The sequence below is a fragment of the Bombina bombina genome, chromosome 6 (assembly GCF_027579735.1).
Source record: "Bombina bombina isolate aBomBom1 chromosome 6, aBomBom1.pri, whole genome shotgun sequence".
Taxonomy (NCBI): domain Eukaryota; kingdom Metazoa; phylum Chordata; class Amphibia; order Anura; family Bombinatoridae; genus Bombina; species Bombina bombina.
Window position 1 is genome coordinate 412,991,385 of NC_069504.1, and position 20,661 is coordinate 413,012,045.

At 40.3% G+C, this 20,661-nt stretch overlaps 1 protein-coding gene across 1 annotated transcript in view; it reads right to left on the reverse strand.

Annotated features, from left to right (window-relative positions):
- RBM27 (RNA binding motif protein 27) overlaps window positions 1-20,661 on the reverse strand; it is a 647,841-nt gene that overhangs the window by 270,402 nt on the left and 356,778 nt on the right. The window contains exon 17 of the mRNA XM_053719279.1: window positions 3,115-3,270. Within this exon, the coding sequence (XP_053575254.1) occupies window positions 3,115-3,270 (156 nt within the window). The remainder of the gene's footprint in view (window positions 1-3,114; window positions 3,271-20,661) is intronic.

Here is a 20,661-nt window from a genome sequence, read left to right on the forward strand (position 1 = left end):
TTCAGGAAAATCTGTTAAAATATATATGAAAACAGCGCAGCTCCACTGCCTCAGCATACACCAAGCCTCGGCTGAGATGAGCCCTGGCAAAAAGAGAGTGAAGTCCAAGATGGAAGACATGACAAATCATTACCACTAACACAGAGCCAGCAATGGCCTGAAGGAGGTCTGGAGGGTACTACCTGCTGAAGCCAACTTCACAAGTCCGATAGAAAAATGTCCACAAGCCTATATAGACAAAAAAAAGCATCCAGGAACCCACCCTGGCGCCCTACACCAGAGAACTCTGGTCAAGATAGTCTACTATCCCTGAGGAACAGGGAAGACAGATGAAATCCCTAATGGTCTGCTATCAGATGAGCCGATGGCGATTTGTACCAGAATCGTATAGACAAGGAAATCTACCACTAGATTCAAATTCTGGCAACTGCTAAATAATCCCTAGATTCATAAAATGCTCTAGAAGCAGGAGCCAGACCAAAACGGAGTAGCAATTTTCTGGTCCAGAAACGTCAACCGTAGGAACCGGAAATGTTCCCTGAGAAATAAAAAAGCATGATATCCTTTCTTAACAGTGGTCCTGCACTGCTCTTCCTCCTCCAAGGGTAAAATGGACCTTATAGTCTCCATCTGGAACGAGGAGACAAGATAAGCTTGCTTAAGTACTTTAGGACCCAAATAGGACGGGAGTTCCCTCTTTCTGTGGGACCACAAACAAAATGGTTTGAATAATAGCTCAAAGCTCACTCTGCGATAGTCACTGGGACAATGACTCCAAAGGAGAACAAAACCCACACCCACCTGAAGTGATTTCCCTCCATCTGTCTGAAAGACAGGGTCAAGAGAAGGAAATTATCCTGGGAGGCTGAGATTTGAAGCCTAGCTATAACTTCTAAGACCCATGGGTCCTGTACGTCCTTAAAACAAGCGTCTGAAAAGAGCGATCGTCTGTCCCCCAACTAGATCCAAGATAGGACCTGGGACTGGCCCCTTCCGCCAACCTAGGTTCTGCAATACTACTAGTAAGAAAGTCACAGGACCAGCACACACTTCGAAGGAATGTCCCTTTAAATCACTTTAAGGTGGAAGTAGGTGTACACCTACTTAAAAAAGGAATATAGACAAAAGGGAAGAGGATCTCCATCCTCCCCCATCCGCCTTAATCAAATCCGCCCTCTGAGAGTTTTGAGATTTGACTGGCAGATCAGTACTAGGAATCTCTAATATCATAAAAACTTCTCTTAGAAGATAGCGCAGGCGTGCTACTTAAAATCTAAAGGCAAAACCCTCCTCTGCCGGAGGAATAGAAGCAGCAGGCTCCGACCCAGAAAATCCGTACTCTGAAGCCTCAGAGAGAACTGCATCCTCAGATGACTGATCGGATACAAACGTCAATTTACACGATGCTTCCTGGGCAGGAGTGCATGGATTAACCCTTTGTTTGCGCGTAGCCGTACGAGGCAAAACGGCTAAGGCTGCAGACATCGCCATATGGAACTGCGCAGTAACATCTGGTGGAAAAAGGCCCCCTCCAGGAGGAGGAGGAGGAATAGTGGCGCAAGAGGAAGCTGCATGTGTAGGATCAGATGAATTTAGGGGACACACCTCACAGGACGAAGAGTCCTCAGAGGCGGAAGGCTCAGTGGCATCTAACATCTCAACACTGGTTGATATAAACACCCTGTTGCGGCATATGAAACATAATTGAGAGGGCTGGATTACCCGGGCCTCCTCACAATATACACAAGTATCAAATTCTGTCGTAGACGTCTCATCTTCTAAAAAAAAAAAAAAATCAGAATCCTCCATAACTAGGTAACTTTATATAAATCAAAGAAAAACAACCAGCACCTATACCCCCCAATGACTGGGGCACCTACCACCTCCTATGACCCAGACAGTGTAGAGAAAACTCGTTCCTCTCCGTAGTCACTTGGTCATGAATAGGAAATGGAAACCGTGACCACTCCCAGTCACACGGTGCGCAATGCAGGGCCGCACCTGCTAAAGGAAAAGTGTCCCATGCTTAATAAAACTGTGCAGCTCTCAAAGAAAAGGAGCAACCTGTACGTTCCATATCAGCCTATGAGCCCAAAATATCTCACACATATAAGCAGCATAAATCACAAACAAATATGATTAACACTCCACTGTTGAACAATCCCCCTCAGGAGATATTAACCCTTGATTCCATAAAGCTAAATGAGTCCCACTGTGACCCTGTCTTCTAGGGTTAACATATGTATTAAAAATGTAAAGTTTTTACCGGAACCTATGCCGTGGAACAGAAACACGGTCCTTCAAGTGTGACAGACTGTAGCATCGCTCCTGACATGGACTTGAGTGAAGAAAAGCAGGCAGCAAAACTTGTCAACGCTGATTGCTTAGGAGCCGTTAATATGAGTCTGGATGGTTTCGCAGAAAGACTCTCCCTGCATCTCCAGACTCTAGCTTTCATCAATTGCTCTCACTGAGGCGCTGACCAACTTAAACCTCCAGTCCCATATCGAAGGGTAGATACCCTTCCTAAAGAACTACTCCAAAATCTTCTGACACTTCTCTGTCAACCTCCTGTGAAAAAAGGCAAAGAATGACTGGGGGATGAGGGAAGTGGGGGAGGTATTTAAGCCTTTGGCTGGGGTGTCTTTGCCTCCTCCTGGCGGCTAGGTTCACTATTTCCCATAAGTAAGGAATGCAGCTGTGGACACTCCCTGTATTAAGAAGGAAATTTATGCTTACTTGATAATTTGTTTACTTTTAGGATGATAGTCCCTAGCCCCCACCCACTTTTTTGGGCAACAGCTTTAATTTGCACCTTTGTAAACCCTGCTTTTGTCTTTCCTACCTATCTGTATAGTTCTCTCTGCTCGGTTATACGTTGAACTGAGGAGAGATGGGAGGTGGGAGGGATTGAAGCTCTTGTGTGTGGGTTCTTAGACTCTCCTAATGATGGGACTTATATCCCACATGTAAAGGTTAACCAATGGACTATCATCATCCCGAAAGGAAATAATTTATCATCAGGTAAGCATAAATTTTGTTTTAAGGTTTAATTTAAACAAATGTGCTGCAGAAACCACAGTCCCCCACCCCCCCAAAAAAAGCTAGATGTACCTCTGTTTTAGACTTCACTTTTGAGGGTGCAGAAAGATTCTTCAATTCATCTTTCACCTGAGAAATCTTCTCATCTAGTTCTTTAAGCGTTTTCATGATCTCATTCCTTTCTTCTGTCTTCATTCCCTTATTTTTTTCTAGTCGAGAGATTAGCATCTATAAAATAAATATATAATCAGGATTGCAAACCATCTCACAACCCGAAACTACAACATACTGATAATTTAAGCAGTGCACACTGTACATCCCATATTTTAACTTTAAAATGATCACATACTAAACCCCTTTATGCCAGGGCCAAGTGTTTAACATCGGAACAAAATTCCAATGTAAACACTTGCTTTAAAAATGAAATCACACAATCGTTGATGCAATCCTGTGATTTCAAGGGTGGGATTGGATCATGGGGGGCTGCCTACGATGCTTGCGCCCCCCCCCCCAGTCCGAGCTCCCATTCTGAAAGCGCAGGAAGCTGCAGATTGGTTAGGACATTCCATGCTGTCCTAAAGGTATTGAAGCCTAGGGCTGTAAGGACAGCATTGAACGTCCTAACAGCATTAAGGGGTTAAAGGAACATGTTTTCCAATTTGCTTCTTCTACCTAATTTGTTTTGTTCTCTTGTTATTCTTTGTTGAAAAGGATACCAAGGTAAGCTCATGAGCTGCCGATTGGTAGCTGCACATATGTGCCTCATGCTATTGGCTATGCCATGTGCATTCAGGTAGCTCTATGTAGGGCACTGCTGCTTCTTCAGCAAAAGGATAAAAAGAGAATGAAGCAAATTAGGTAAAATTAGTAAATTGGAAAGTTGTTTAAGATTGTATGCCCTATCTAAATCGTGAGAACATTTTTTTTAGTTTTATGTCTCTTCAATTCAGTTATTGCAGGTAAAAAGCTTCAAATACATTATACATTTTACTGCAGTTAATATAACAGGAGTCACCTACAAACAAAAAGCTACAGAGCCCAGGTGATGAACCTTTTTGAGTCTGAGTGTCTCAAAGCAATAATATTTGGTCTGGTGACTAACAAGCATCCTTCTCCTCTAATTTCAAACTATAGTGTGCTTAGTGGTTGGTCTTGCCGAGTTCTGAGACAGATGCCAAAATGACTGGGCCTTTGCTACTATGTGCAAAGCTTAGGAGCAGTAAAGCTAAACATCACATGCTTCCCTATATACTGCAAGGGACTATTCATCCGATCAGTTTGCTTCCTACAAGAGGCTCCTGTTACAGCATAAAGTCTGTCCCACTGTCTGCAAGTTGCTGACATGGTCTATTCCAGACTGAGTTTTCAAAGTTCTGTCATGAGTGCAGTTCAAGCTGCTCACAAAGTCTGTTCTACAATTAAAGTTCTCCAAGCCATGTTCTGCAGGCCACAAGTTGTTGAAGCAGTCAATTTCCGACAACAGACTACACATACTGCTTAGTCCACTCTTGTTCTGAAATTACTGATCCAGAACTTTTCAGACTAGGAGATTGTGAATCCTTGTTTTAAATTATTCTTGAGTTAAAGTGAAGGTCAATTTTCATGTGAAAGTGCCCGTTTTTTAAAAAACTATTAAAAACAAGGGCACTTTCATTCATGAAAATTGACATTTCAGCCGTTTTTTTAAAATATACTTACCTTTCCTTCTTGAAGCCGCTCCAGTGCTTCACCAGCCCGTCGCAAGCCTCTTCATACGTCAGCAATGACTATTCTGGCATCCTCCAATCACGGCTCTGCCCCCCCCCCCCCTGGGTAATCATTTCCTGAGACAACGCCGTGATTGGAGGAAGCCGGTTTCGTCATTGCTGGGTAAGTAAACCAGGAAGAAGCAGACAGGGCATCGTTTCAGAACGGCGATCCAGTGTTACAGAAGAACAAGGTAAGTATTTTTAAAATACGGTGCCATGTCAATTTTCATGAATGAAAGTGCCCCTGTTTTTAATAGGTTTTTTTAAAAAAAACTGGGAACTTTCACATGAAAATTGACCTTCACTTTAACTTTGATCATGAACTTGTGGATGAAAAATGGACAACCAAGAAATTTAACAAACTCACCAATCCTACTCACAACTCAAGGTTCCTCCTAAAAGGTTGTTGCAATATTTTATAAACTCAACCTTACAGAAAATTGTGGCCCATTGTGATGTACACAATTCCAGGCTTTGGAAAGAATTAGTGATGTTTTCAGCAAAATCATTCATTCTTTGTGTCTGAGAAGGACCACTGAAAGGGGGGAAGACACCACTGAATTTTTAAGTAATATTTTAAGTGACTATCAAATGCTAATAGACTACAATCTATTTTAACTATCTGAAACAGAACAGCACATATGAATGGGAGCATTAATACATTAGTTTGTTGTCTACATCAGGGCTGTCCAACATACACTGGTTTAATTGAAATACTATAGCTACAGGAGCCATGGATAACATTTGCTATAACTCATTTTAAACTGCTTGATTTCATTTTACATTATCATGCTTTTGGTCTAGCTTACTCTGGTCAAAAAACAACTCATCCATACAAACAGCATAATAGTAAGATAATGTTGTGAGAAAACACAGTTACAGAGAGTTCATAAGTTCAGAAAGAGAGTGAGACTATAAACTAGTGTGCAGTACAGAGACAAGCTGCTACGGTAACATTATTAAAGTTCAGTAAGAGAGTGAGACTATATACTAGTGTGCAGTACAGATGCAAGCTGCTACGGTAACATTAATAAGTCAGTAAGAGAGTGAGACTATAAACTAGTGTGCAGTACAGAGATAAGCTGCTAATGTAACATTAATAAGTAAAGTAAGAGAGTGAGACTATATACTAGTGTGCAGTAAAGATGCAAGCTGCTAAGGTAACATTAATAAGTCAGTAAGAGAGTGAGACTATAAACTAGTGTGCAGTACAGAGGCAAGCTGCTTGGTAACATTAATAAGTTCAGTAAGAGAGTGAGACTATAAACTAGTGTGGAGTACAGAGACAAGCTGTTAAGTTAACATTAATAAGTCAGTAAGAGTGAGACTATAAATTAGTGTGAAGTACAGAGGCAAGCTGCTAAGGTAACATTAATAAGTCAGTAAGAGTGAGACTATAAACTAGTGTGCAGTACAGAGGCAAGCTGCTTAAGTAGTGGGTGTAAAGTTTTTGTAAACAAAATACAAAAACGATCCTTAAACTGCTGTAAGAGAGTAAAAAAAAAACAAAAAAAAAACATTAAACCACATTCATTAAAGGGACAGTATACTGTAAAATAGTTTTTCCCTTAATGTTTTTACAATTGCTTTTTTTACCAACTGCAAAGTAAAAAATGTATGAAAATTAGCTTTTTAAGGTTTATTTCTGTATATTAAAGCTCTGATTTTGTCTTTTGAAGCCACAACCTAATAAAATAGGTTGAGCTTGTAGGTATAATCAGATCTCATTACTGTATCACATTGTGCACATATACCTGCTTCTTTATCTTATATCTGTCCTTAAAACAATCACCAATACTTTGAGAGAACAATGGAAAATCAACATTTTATTACCTTATCTCTGCTTTATCACACTGGGAGTGTAATTTCTTCTGCTGGCTGTGCTTACAAAGCTCATCTATAGCTGGTACGCGCGGCCACAAACTTTCAGAATAGGTGGGGATACCACATGCTAAATTAACAATTTCAAATGCCAATATAAGAGTAAAGGAGCTACTTGTAAACAATTTAATACACTCCAGCAGGTAAAGTGGATCATTGGGAACAAATTAAAGGGGAATTTTTTTTTGAGTAAACTGTCCCTTTAAATTATAATTTTCACTAACAGAATCCCTTTCAGCAAAATCTAAGTTTGCAGCACTTCAATAAAATGTGGCAAAAACACTGCTCACTGCATCTCTTCCTGCTCTGTAAGGAAGTGACAGCGGCACATTCCACTGCACTTGGAGGGGAAGTACAGAACTCTCTTTTTTTACTGAAGCAAAGCTGGCAGCTACACAGGACAGCAACAAAATAAATGAAAGTTGTTTTTTCCGTTTTTGTTTTGTTTTAAATGATTTAACATCCAGCCCCAACCTGAAGTTCCCCTGACTGATGCCTCTCACTGGATTGGGTCACCCCCAAAGAGGCCAGCCTCAAATAAGCACTTATGGGCTATGCAATGATCTTAACCACTTTCATCCAGTAGGTGGCGCAGCATGTTGTGTAATGGAGGGCAGCAGACCTGCTTGTGCCTCTCCATCGCACAACAACATGTAGCTGTGGGGGTAAAAATTGCAAACATTTTTGAAATTTATTTTTTTTAAAGCAAATAAAAAAAATATATTTTTGCCCATATGAGAGGTGAAGCCCTGCCTCTAGTGACTGCACATCCTATATATATATATATATATATATATATATATATATATATATATATATATATATATATATATATATATATATATATATATATATATATATATATATATATATATATATATCTATCTATATATACATACATACATACACACACACACAGTATATATATATATATGTGTATATATATATATACACATATATACACACACACACATATATATATACATACACACATACATAAATACAGACACAGTATCTCACAAATGTGAGTACACCCCTCAAATTTGTGTAAATATTTTATTATATCTTTTCATGTGACAACACTGAAGAAATGACACTTTGCTATAATGTAAAGTAGTGAGTGTACAGCCTGTATAAGTGTAAATTTGCTTTCCCCTAACAATAACAACACACAGCCATTAATTTCTAAACAGTTGGCAACAAAAGCGAGTACACCCCTAAGTGGAAATGTCCACATGGGCCCAATTAGCCATTTTCCCTCCCTTGTGTCATGTGACTTGCCAGTGTTACAAGGTCTCAGGTGTGAATGGGGAGCAGGTGTGTTAAATTTGGCGTTATCCCTCTCACACTCTCTAATACTGGTCACTGGAAGTTCAACATGGCACTTCATGGCAAAGAACTCTGAAGATCTGAAAAAACACAACATAAATTTATGTAAGAACTTACCTGATAAATTAATTTATTTCATAGTGGCAAGAGTCCATGAGCTAGTGATGTATGGGATACATTCCTACCAGGAGGGGGCAAAGTTTCCCAAACCTCAAAATGCCTATAAATACACCTCCCACCTCACTCACACAACAGTTTAACGTATAGCCAAGTAGTAAGGTGTAAAAAAAAAAAAAAAAAAAAAAAAAAGGAGTAAAATGCATACAAAAAGAGGAACTGGAAAAAATAATGTGCTTCATACAAAAAATCCTATCCCCAAAAAAATAGGGTGGGTCTCATGGACTCTTGCCACTATGAAAGAAATTAATTTATCAGGTAAGTTCTTACATAGATTATGTTTTCTTTCATGTAAGTGGCAAGAGTCCATGAGCTAGTAACGTATGGGATATAATACCAAAGATGTGGAAGTTCACAAGTCACTAGAGACCACGATTTGAGCCAAAGCGCTCTTCGCGCCATGATGGCAAAACCTGAGTTTTTCGCCGCTAGTTTAGCTAACTGGAAAGCGGCATCAGTGATAAAAGAATTAGCCAGCTTTAGAGCATGAATTCTATCCATGACCTCATCGTATGAAGTCTCCCTCTGGAGCGACTCCTCCAGGGCCTCGAACCAAAAAGCTGCTGCAGTAGTTACAGGAATTATGCAGGCAATTGGTTGAAGTAGAAAACCTTGCTGAACAAAAATTTTCTTCAGCAATCCTTCCAATTTTTTATCCATCGGATCTTTGAAAGCACAACTGTCCTCTATTGGTATAGTTGTACGCTTAGCAAGTGTTGAAACAGCCCCCTCTACCTTAGGGACCCGTCTGCCACTCAACCCGCCTGGGGTCGTTTATGGGGAACATTTTCTTAAAGATAGGGGGGGGAACAAAGGGTACACCTGGTCTCTCCCACTCCCTAGTCACATTATCCGCCACACTCTTTGGGATCGGAAATGCCTCTGTGTAAACAGGGACCTCTAAAAACCTGTCCATCTTACACAATTTTTCTGGGACCACCATGGGGTCACAATCATCTAGCGTAGCTAAAACCTCCTTAAGCAGTACGCGGAAGTGTTCCAGCTTAAATTTAAACGCTAAGGAATCTGAATCTGCCCGCTGAGAAACTTTTCCTGTATCTGAAATTTCTCCCTCAGACAGACCTTCCCTCACTGCTATTTCTGAGTTTTGTGAGGGTACTACAGATAAATTATCCACAGCGTCTGATTGCTCATCCTCTGTATTTAAAACTGAGCTATCACGCTTTCTTGGAAAAACTGTCAGTTTAGATAAAAATGCTGCAAGAGAATTATCCATTACTGCTGATAATTGTTGTAAAGTAATAGGAGCCAATGCGCTAGAGGTACTAGGCATCGCTTGCGCGGGCGTAACTGGTGTCGTCACATGGGGAGAGGAAGAAGGATTATCCTCATTACCCTCTGTTAAAGAATCATCTTTAGCTACATTTTTAATTGTCACTGGATGGTCTTTAAAATGCTTAGATGTTTTAGCACACTTGACACATAAATGCAATGGGGGTACCGCCATGGCTTTTAAACATAAAGAACAAGGACTATCTGAAGTCTCAGACATGTTTGACAGAGTTATACAGCACTACAATACAGAAAGAAAATCACTTTTTGAAAAAACGTTACTGTGTCTTTAAATAATAAAAAGCACACACTTTTTTTCCAAATCACCAAAAAACATCCGATCTTTATGAAATTTTCACCACATGATCATAATGCTTTGAAATGATTGCACACAAATTTTCAAATCAATTAACCCCTTATTGACCAAACCGGAGCAAATTGAAGTAAACAACCGGTTTAACACACTACAGCACAGTGCCACAGTCTTTGCTGCGGCCCTACCTTCCCTTAGGGTTATTTGTAGCAGAAATATAAGCCTCCTTGATGTCCTCCTGCACTCTCAGGACTCTACACATGAAGCTGCATGAGCTGTCTTGAAAATCAACTGCGCAACTGAGGCGCGAAAATGAGGCCCCCTCCCTCTTCAGTCCAGAGTTATGGGGCCTTCCTGAGTCAGACTAGGCGTCTGATAATATGCCAGGCGAAATAAAAACCCCAAAAAGTGTTTACGACGTTTGAAACACTTAAATAAATCTAAGATTCCATCAATAAAATAATCGATTTAGCCCATCACAGTGTCTACCAGTATTTAAGCCCTAAACTGAAGCCATCCTTCTATACTATGTTTCAGAAAATGGCTTACCTTCCCTCATGGGGATTTCTGTCAGTCTTCTAGCATTACCAGGTCTTGTTAGAAATAAACGTCTGAGCATACATTAAGCAGTTAAGCCTGCAAACTGTTCCCCCCAACTGAAGTTCTCCGGTACTCAACAGTCCTGTGTGGGAACAGCAATGGATTTTAGTTACAACATGCTAAAATCTTTTTCCTCTCAGCAGAAATCTTCATCACTTTCTGCCTCAGAGTAAATAGTACAAACCGGCACTATTTTAAAATAACAAACTCTTGATTGAAGAAATAAAAACTACAAATCTAACACCACAAACTCTTTACCCTCCCGTGGAGATGCTACTTGTTAGAGCGGCAAAGAGAATGACTGGGGGGGGGGGGGGGGGGGCGGAGCCTGAGGGGAGCTATATGGACAGCTTTGCTGTGTGCTCTCTTTGCCACTTCCTGTAGGGATTGAGAATATCCCACAAGTAAGGATGAATCCGTGGACTGAATACACCAAGTAAGAGAAAACATAATTTATGTAAGAACTTACCTGATAAATTCATTTCTTTCATATTAGCAAGAGTCCATGAGCTAGTGACGTATGGGATATACATTCCTACCAGGAGGGGCAAAGTTTCCCAAACCTTAAAATGCCTATAAATACACCCCTCACCACACCCACAATTCAGTTTAACGAATAGCCAAGAAGTGGGGTGATAAGAAAAAAGTGCGAAAGCATATAAAATAAGGAATTGGAATAATTGTGCTTTATACAAAAAAATCAAAACCACCACAAAAAAGGGCGGGCCTCATGGACTCTTGCTAATATGAAAGAAATGAATTTATCAGGTAAGTTCTTACATAAATTATGTTTTCTTTCATGTAATTAGCAAGAGTCCATGAGCTAGTGACGTATGGGATAATGATTACCCAAGATGTGGATCTTTCCACACAAGAGTCACTAGAGAGGGAGGGATAAAATAAAGACAGCCAATTCCTGCTGAAAATAATCCACACCCAGAATAAAATTTTAATGAAAAAACATAAGCAGAAGATTCAAACTGAAACCACTGCCTGAAGTACGTTTCTACCAAAAACTGCTTCAGAAGAAGAAAACACATCAAAATGGTAGAATTTAGTAAAAGTATGCAAAGAGGACCAAGTTGCTGTTTTGCAAATCTGATCAACCGAAGCTTCATTCTTAAACGCCCAGGAAGTAGAAACTGACCTAGTAGAATGAGCTGTAATCCTTTGAGGCGGAGTGTTACCCGACTCAACATAGGCATGATGAAATAAAGATTTCAACCAAGATGCCAAAGAAATGGCAGAAGCTTTCTGGTCTTTTCTAGAACCGGAAAAGATGACAAATAGACTAGAAGTCTTTCGGAAAGACTTAGTAGCTTCCACATAATATTACAAAGCTCTAACAGCATCCAAAGAATGCAATGATTTCTCCTTAGAATTCATAGGATTAGGACATAATGAAGGAACCACAATTTCTCTACTAATGTTGTTAGAATTCACAACCTTAGGTAAAAAATTCAAAAGAAGTTCGCAGCACCGCCTTATCCTGATGCAAAATCAGAAAAGGAGACTCACAAAAAAGAGTAGATAATTCAGAGACTCTTCTGGCAGAAGAGATGGCCAAAAGAAACAAAACTTTCCAAGAAAGTAATATAACGACCAAAGAATGCATGGGTTCAAAAGGAGAAGCTTGAAGAGCCCCCAGAACCAAATTCAAACTCCAAAGAGGAGAAATTGACTTAATGACAGGTTTTATACGAACCAAAGCTTGTACAAAACAATGAATATCAGGAAGATTAGCAATCCTTCTGTGAAAAAGAACAGAAAGAGCAGAGATTTGTCTTTCAAGAAACTTGCGGACAAACCTTTATCTAAACCATCCTGAAGAAATATAAGTCTTCCAGACTCTATAATATATCTCTCTAGATACAGATTTACGAGCCTGTCACATAGTATCAATCACAGAGTCAGAGAAACCTCTTTGACCAAGAATCAAGCGTTCAAACTCCACACCTTAAAATTAAGGTTTTGAGATCCTGATGGAAAAAAGAACCTTGAGACAGAAAGACTGGTCTTAACGGAAGAGTCCACAGCTGGCAAGAGGCCATCCGGACAAGATCCGCATACCAAAACCTGTGAGGCCATGCTGGAGCTACCAGCAGGACAAACGAGCATTCCTTTAGAATATTAGAGAATACCCTTGGAAGAAGAACTAGAGGCGGAAAGATATAGGCAGGATGACACTTGTAAGGAAGAGATAATGCATCCACTGCCTCCGCCCGAGGATCCCTGGATCCGGACAGATACCAGGGAAGTTTCTTGTTTAGATGAGAAGCCATCAGATCTATTTCTGAGAGTTCCCACATTTGAACAATCTGAGGAAATACCTCTGGGTGAAGACCTTTCGCCCAGGTGCAACGTTTGGCGACTGAGATAATCCGCTTTCCAATTGTCCATACCTGGGATATGAACCGCAGAGATTAGACAGGAGCTGGATTCCGCCCAAACCAAAATTCGAGATACTTCTTTCATAGCCAGAGGACTGTGAGTCCCTCCTTGATGATTGATGTATGCCACAGTTGTGACATTGTCTATCTGAAAACAAATGAACAACTCTCTCTTCAGAAGAGGCCAAGACTGAAGAGCTCTGAAATTGCACGGAGTTCCAAAATATTGATCGGAAATCTCACCTCCTGAGATTCCCAAACCCCTTGTGCCGTCAGATACCCCCACACAGCTCCCCAACCTGTAAGACTTGCATCTGTTGAGATTATAGTCCAGGTCGGAAGAACAAAGAAGCCCCCTGAACTAAACGATGGTGATCTGCCCACCATGTCAGAGAGTGTCGTATAATCGGTTTAAAGATATTAATTGAGATATCTTTGAGTAATCCCTGCACCATTGGTTCAGCATACAGAGCTGAAGAGGTCGCATGTGAAAACGAGCAAAGGAGATCGCATCTGATGCAGCAGTCCTAAGACCTAAAATTTCCATGCATAAGGCTACCAAAGGGAATGATTGTGACTGAAGGTTTTGACAAGCTGATATCAATGTTAAACTTCTCTTGTCTGACAAGGACAGAGTCATAGACACTGAATCTATTCTAGAAACCTAAAAAGGTTACACTTGTCTGAGGAATCAATGAACTGATTGGTAAATTGATCCTCCAACCATGAACTTGAAGAAACAACACAAGTCGATTCGTATGAGATTCTTCGAAAATGAGAAGACTGAGCAAGTACCCAGATATTGTCCAATAAGGAAATACCAAAAAACCCTGTTCTCTGATTACAGAAAGAAGGGCACCGAGAACCTTTGAAAAAAATTCTTGGAACTGAGGCTAGGCCAAACGGTAGAGCCACAAAACTGGTAATGCTTGTCTAAAAAGAGAATCTCAGACACTAAAAGTGATCTGGATGAATCGGAATATGTAGATACACATCCTGTAAATCTATTGTAGACATATAATGCCCTTGCTAAACAAAAGGCAGGACAGTCCTACAGTAACCATCTTGAATGTTGGTATCCTTACATAACGATTCAATATTGATAGATCCGGAACTGGTCTGAAGGAATTGACCTTCTTTGGTACAATGAAGAGATAAAATAAAACCCCAGCCCCTGTTCCAGAACTGGAACTGGCATAATTACTCCAGCCAACTCTAGATCTGAAACACATTTCAGAAATGCTGAGCCTTTGCTGTGTTAACTGGGACACGGGAAAGAAAAAAATCTCTTAGCAGGAGGCCTTAACTGAAGCCAATTCTGTACCTTTCTGAAACAATGTTCTGAAACCAGAAATTGAGAACGGAATTGATCAAAAAGCTGAGCTGGAATAAGGTCCGCACCTTCATGGGTACTTAGGAGCTGGCTATAGGTTTTCTAAAAGGCTTGGATATATTCCAAACTGGAAATAGTTTCCAAACTGATACCGCTCCTGAGAATGAAGGATCAGGCTTTTGTTCCTTATTGTGAGGAAAGGAACGAAATGATTATTAGACCTAAATTTACCTTAGATTTTTTATCCTTTGGAAAAAAAGTTCCCTTCCTTCCAGAAACAGTTGAAATAATAATTTATTACCCTGGAAAGAAAGGGAAAGCAAAGTTGACTGAGCAGACATATCAGTATTCCAAGTTTAATCCATAAAGCTTTTCTAGCTAAAATAGCTAGAGACATATACCTGACATCAACTCTAATGATATCAAAAGATGGTATCACCAATAAAATTATTAGCATGTTATAGAATAATAATAATGCTATAAAATTATGATCTGTTACTTGTTGCGCTAAAGCTTCTAACCAAAAAGTTGAAGCTGCAGCAACATCCGCTAAAAATATAGCAAGTCTAACAAGATTACCTGAACATAAGTAAGCTTTTCTTAGAAAGGATTCAATTTTCCTATCTAAAGGATCCTTAAATGAATTACTATCTGCCGTAGGAATAGTAGCACATTTAGCAGGAGTAGAGACAGCCCCATAACCTTAGGGATTTTGTCCCAAAAAAACTCTAATCTGTCAGATGGCACAGGATATAATTGCTTAAACGTTTAGAAGGAGTAAAAGAATTACCCAAATTATTCCATTCCCTGGAAATTACTTCAGAAATAGCATCAGGGAGATTAAACACTTCTGGAATAACTACAGGAGATTTAAAAACCTTATTTAAACGTTTAGATTTAGAATCAAGAGGACCAGAATCCTCTATTTCTAATGCAATTAATACTTCTTTAAATAAAGAACGAATAAATTCCATCTTGAACAAATACAAAGATTTATCAGCATCAACCTCTGAGACAGAAACCTCTGAACCAGAAGAACCATTATCAGTATCAGAATGATGATGTTCATTAAAAAATTCATCTGAAAAAAAGAGAAGTTTTAAAAGACTTTTATGTAAACTAGAAGGAGAAATAACAGACATAGCCTTCTTAATGGATTTAAAAAATAAAATCTCTTATGTTTATCAGGAACACTCTGAAAATTAGATGTTGACGGAACAGCAACAGGTAATGTAACAGTACTAAAGGAAATTTTATCTGCATTAATAAGTTTGTCATGACATGCAATACAAACAACAGCTGGAGAAACAGATACCAAAAATTATAGCAGATACACTTAGCTTGGTAGCTCCAGCAGTAGACAGCGATTTTCCTGTAGTATCTTCTGACTCAGATGCAACGTGAGACATCTTGCAATATGTAAGAGAAAAAACAACATATAAAGCAAAATTGATCAAATTCCTTAAATGACAGTTTCAGGAATGGGAAAAAATGCCAAAGAACAAGCTTCTAGCAACCAGAAGCACTGTAAAAATAAGACTTAAATAATGTGGAGACAAAAGCGACGCCCTTATTTTTTAGCGCCAAATAAGACGCCCACATTATTTGGCGCCTAAATGCTTTTGGCGCCAAAAATGACGCCACATCCGGAACGCCGACATTTTTGGCGCAAAATAACGTCAAAAAATGACGCAACTTCCGGCGACACGTATGACGCCGGAAACGGAAAATAATTTTTGCGCCAAAAAAGTCCGCGCCAAGAATGACGCAATAAAATGAAGCATTTTCAGCCCCCGCGAGCCTAACAGCCCACAGGAAAAAAAAAAAAAAAAAGAGTCAAATTTTTGAAGGTAAGAAAAAATGATTAATTCAAATGCATTATCCCAAATATGAAACTGACTGTCTGAAAAATAAGGAAAGTTGAACATTCTGAGTCAAGGCAAATAAATGTTTGAATACATATATTTAGAACTTTATAAACAAAGTGCCCAACCATAGCTTAGAGTGTCACAGAAAATAAGATTTACTTACCCCAGGACACTCATCTACATGTTTGTAGAAAGCCAAACCAGTACTGAAACGAGAATCAGCAGAGGTAATGGTATATATAAGAGTATATCGTCGATCTGAAAAGGGAGGTAAGAGATGAATCTCTACGACCGATAACAGAGAACCTATGAAATAGACCCCGTAGAAGGAGATCACTGCATTCAAATAGGCAATACTCTCCTCACATCCCTCTGACATTCACTGCACGCTGAGAGGAAAACCGGGCTCCAACTTGCTGCGGAGCGCATATCAACGTAGAATCTAGCACAAACTTACTTCACCACCTCCATCGGAGGCAAAGTTTGTAAAACTGAATTGTGGGTGTGGTGAGGGGTGTATTTATAGGCATTTTAAGGTTTGGGAAACTTTGCCCCTCCTGGTAGGAATGTATATCCCATACATCACTAGCTCATGGACTCTTGCTAATTACATGAAAGAAATAACAAATAAACCAGAAGTCTTTCTGAAATCTTTAATAGCCTCAACATAATATTTCAAAGCTCTTACCACATCCAAAGAATGTAAAGACCTTTCGAGAGTATTCTTAGGATTAGGACACAAGGAAGGAACAACAAATTCCCTAATAATGTTGTTAGAATTCACAACTTTAGAAAAAAATGTAAACCAAGTCCGCAAAACAGCTATATCTTGATGAAAAATCAGATAAGGAGACTCACAAAAGAGCAGACAATTCAGAAACTCTTCTAGCAGAAGAGATAGCCAAAAGAAATAACACTTTCCAAGAAAGTAATTTAATATCAAGAGAATGCATGTGTTCAAAAGGAGAAACCTGTAAAATCTTTAAAACCAAATTGAGACTCCAAGGAGGAGAAAAGTAAATGTATGCTTACCTGATAAATTGATTTCTTCTATGATATGACGAGTCCACGGATTCATCCTTTACCTGTGGGATATTATCCTCCTGCTAACAGGAAGTGGCAAAGAGCACCACAGCAGAGATGTCTATATAGCTCCTCCCTTGACTCCACACCCCAGTCATTCGACCGAAGGTATAGGAAAAAAAAGGAGAAACTAAAAGGTGCAGAGGTGACTGAAGTTTTTAATCAAAAAATATAATCTGTCTTAAAATGAAAGGGCGGGCCGTGGACTCGTCGTATCATAGAAGAAATCAAATTATCAGGTAAGCATAAATTTACATTTCTTCTATAAGATACGACGAGTCCACGGATTCATCTTTTACTTGTGGGATACAATACCAAAGCTACAGGACACGGATGAACGGGAGGGACAAGACAGATGCCTAAACAGAAGGCACCAGTGCTTGAAAATATGGTATGAAGGAAAGACCAAGTCGCAGCCTTACAAATCTGTTCAACAGAAGCATAGTTTTTAAAAGCCCCTTTGGAAGCCACCGCTCTAGTAGAGTGAGCTGTAATCCTTTCAGGAGGCTGCTGTCCAGCAGTCACGTATGCCAACCGGATGATGCTTTTCAGCCAAAAAGAAAGAGAGGTAGCCGTAGCGTTTTGACTTCTACGTTTTCCAGAATAGACAACAGAGAAGATGTTTGACGGAAATCTTTGGTCGCTTGCAAGTAAAACTTCAAAGCACGAGCCACGTTCAAGTTGTGCAACAGGCGCTCCTTCTTAGAAAAAGAGTTAGGACACAAACAAGAAATCTCTACGACCGATAACAGAGAACATATGAAAAAGATCCCCTAGAGGAAGACCATTGAATTCAAATAGGCAATACTCTCTTCACATCCCTCTGAGAGGAAAACCGGGCTTCAGCCTGCTGCGAAGCGCATATCAACGTAGAAATCTAGCACAAACTTACTTCACCACCTCCACGGGAGGCAAAGTTTGTAAAACTGAATTGTGGGTGTGGTGAGGGTTGTATTTATAGGCATTTTAAGGTTTGGGAAACTTTGCCCCTCCTGGTAGGAATGTATATCCCATACGTCACTAGCTTATGGACTCTTGCTAATTACATGAAAGAAAATGCAAACAGAAACCTCTAGGAACCAGAAGCAAAAAGAAACAGACTTAAATAATGTCAAAAAAACTGGCGCCAAGTATGACGCCCACAATTGACAAATTTTTTGGCACCAAAAACGTCTGCAACAAACATGAGCGTCATAAATGACACAACTACGTGAAAACTCTCTGCGTCAACTACGACGCCAGAAATGACGTCATAAACGTCAACATAGTTTTTGCGCCAAAAAAGACGCAATAAATTCGAGCATTGTTTGCACCCGCGAGCCTAAAAGCCCGCAATTTGAAAATGTTCAGGTAAGAAAAAAATATATTCATATGCATTTCCCAAAAAATGAAACTGACAGTCTGAACAAAGGAAATATACTGATTAACCTGAGTCATGGCAAATATAAGTATAAAACATATATTTAGAACTTTACATATAAAGTGCCAAACCATAGCAGAGAGTATCATAAATAAAATAAGACATACTTACCAAAAGACACTCATCTACATATAGTAGATAGCCAAACCAGTACTGAAACGAGAATCAGTAGAGGTAATGGTATATAAGAGTATATCGTCGATCTGAAAAGGGAGGTAGGAGAAGAGATCTCTACGACCGATAACAGAGAACCTATGAAATAGATCCCCGATAGGATGACCATAGCATTCAATAGGCAATACTCCCTTCACATCCCTCTGTCATTCACTGCACTCTGAAAGGAATTGTGGGTGTGGTGGGGGTGTATTTATAGGAATTTTGAGGTTTGGGAAACTTTGACCCTCCTGGTAGGAATGTATATCCCATACGTCACTAGCCCATGGACTCTTGCCAATTACATGAAAGAAAGGAGGAAACACATAAGCCAGGTTGAACGACCAAGGTACTGCTAGAGCATCTATCAGTACTGCTTGGGGATCCCTCAATCTGGACCCGTAACAAGGAAGTTTGGCATTCTGACGAGATGCCATCACATCCAATTCTGGTGTGCCCCATTGATGAATCAATTGTGCAAACACCTCCGGATGGAGCTCCCACTGCCCCGGATGAAAAGTCTGTAGACTTAGAAAATCCGCTTCCCAGTTCTTCACTCCTGGGATACAGATTGCTGATAGATGGCAAGAGTGAGCCTCTGCCCATCAAATTATTTTGGAAACCTCTATCATCGCTAGAGAACTCTCTGTTCCCCCTTGATGATTGATATATGCTACAGTCGTGATATTGTCCGACTGGAACCTTATGAAGCACGTTGAATATCGCTCTCACTTCAAGAATATTTATTGGAAGGAGAGCCGCCTCCTTAGTCCACACACCCTGTGCCTTTAGGGAATTCCAGACTTCACCCCAGCCCAATAGGCTGGCATCCGTCGTTACTATGACCCATGCTGGCCTGCGGAAACGCATTCCCTGGGACAGATGATCCTGTGACAACCACCAAAGAAGAGAGTCTCTGGTCTCTTAATCCAGATTTATCTGAGGAGATAAATTTGCATAGTCCCCATTCCACTGTCTGAGCATGCATAGTTGCAGTGGTCTGAGATGCAAGCGAGCAAACGGAACTATGTCCATTGCCGCTACCATTAGTCCAATTACCTCCATACACTGAGCCACTGACGGCCGAGGAATGGAATGAAGTGCTCAGCAGGTGGATAAGATCTTTGATTTTCTGACCTCCGAAAATTTTCATGTCTACCGAGTCTATCAGAGTTCCCAGGAATGGAACTCTTGTGAGAGGGACAAGTGAACTCTTCTTTATGTTCACCTTCCACCCGTGAGATCTTAGAAAAGCCAACACGATGTCCGTGTGAGATTTGGCTAGTTGGTAAGTTGACGCCTGAATCAAGATATCGTCCAGATAGGGCGCCACTGCTATGCCCAGCGGCCTTAGAACCGCCAGAAGGGACCCTAGCACCTTTGTGAAAATTCTGGGAGCTGTGGCCTACCCGAAAGGAAGAGCCACAAACTGGTAATGCTTGTCCAGGAAGGTGAACCTGAGGAACTGGTGATGATCTTTGTGGATAGGAATGTGAAGATATGCATCCTTCAAATCCACGGTGGTCATATATTGACCCTCCTGGATCATTGGTAAAATTGTCCGAATGGTCTCCATCTTGAAGGATGAGACTCTGAGAAATTTGTTTAGGATCTTGAGATCTAAAATCGGTCTGAAGTTTCCCTCTTTTTTGTGAACCACAAACAGATTGGAGTAAAACCCCTGCCCCGCTTTTGGAACTAGGCAGATTACCCCCATAATATATAGGTCTTCTACACAGCATAAGAACGCCTCTCTTTTTGGTTTACAGACAACCGCGAAAGATTAAATCTCCCCTTGGAGGAGAATCTTTGAATTCTAGAAAATACCCCTGGGTCACAATTTCTAATGCCCAGGAATCCTGAACGTCTCTTGCCCAAGCCTGAGCGAAGAGAGAAAGTCTGCCCCCCACTAGATCCGGTCCCGGATCGGGGGCTGCCCCTTCATGCTGTCTTGGTAGCAGAAGCGGGCTTCTTGGCCTGTTTACCTTTATTCCAGGTCTGGTTAGGTCTCCAGACTGACTTGGATTGAGC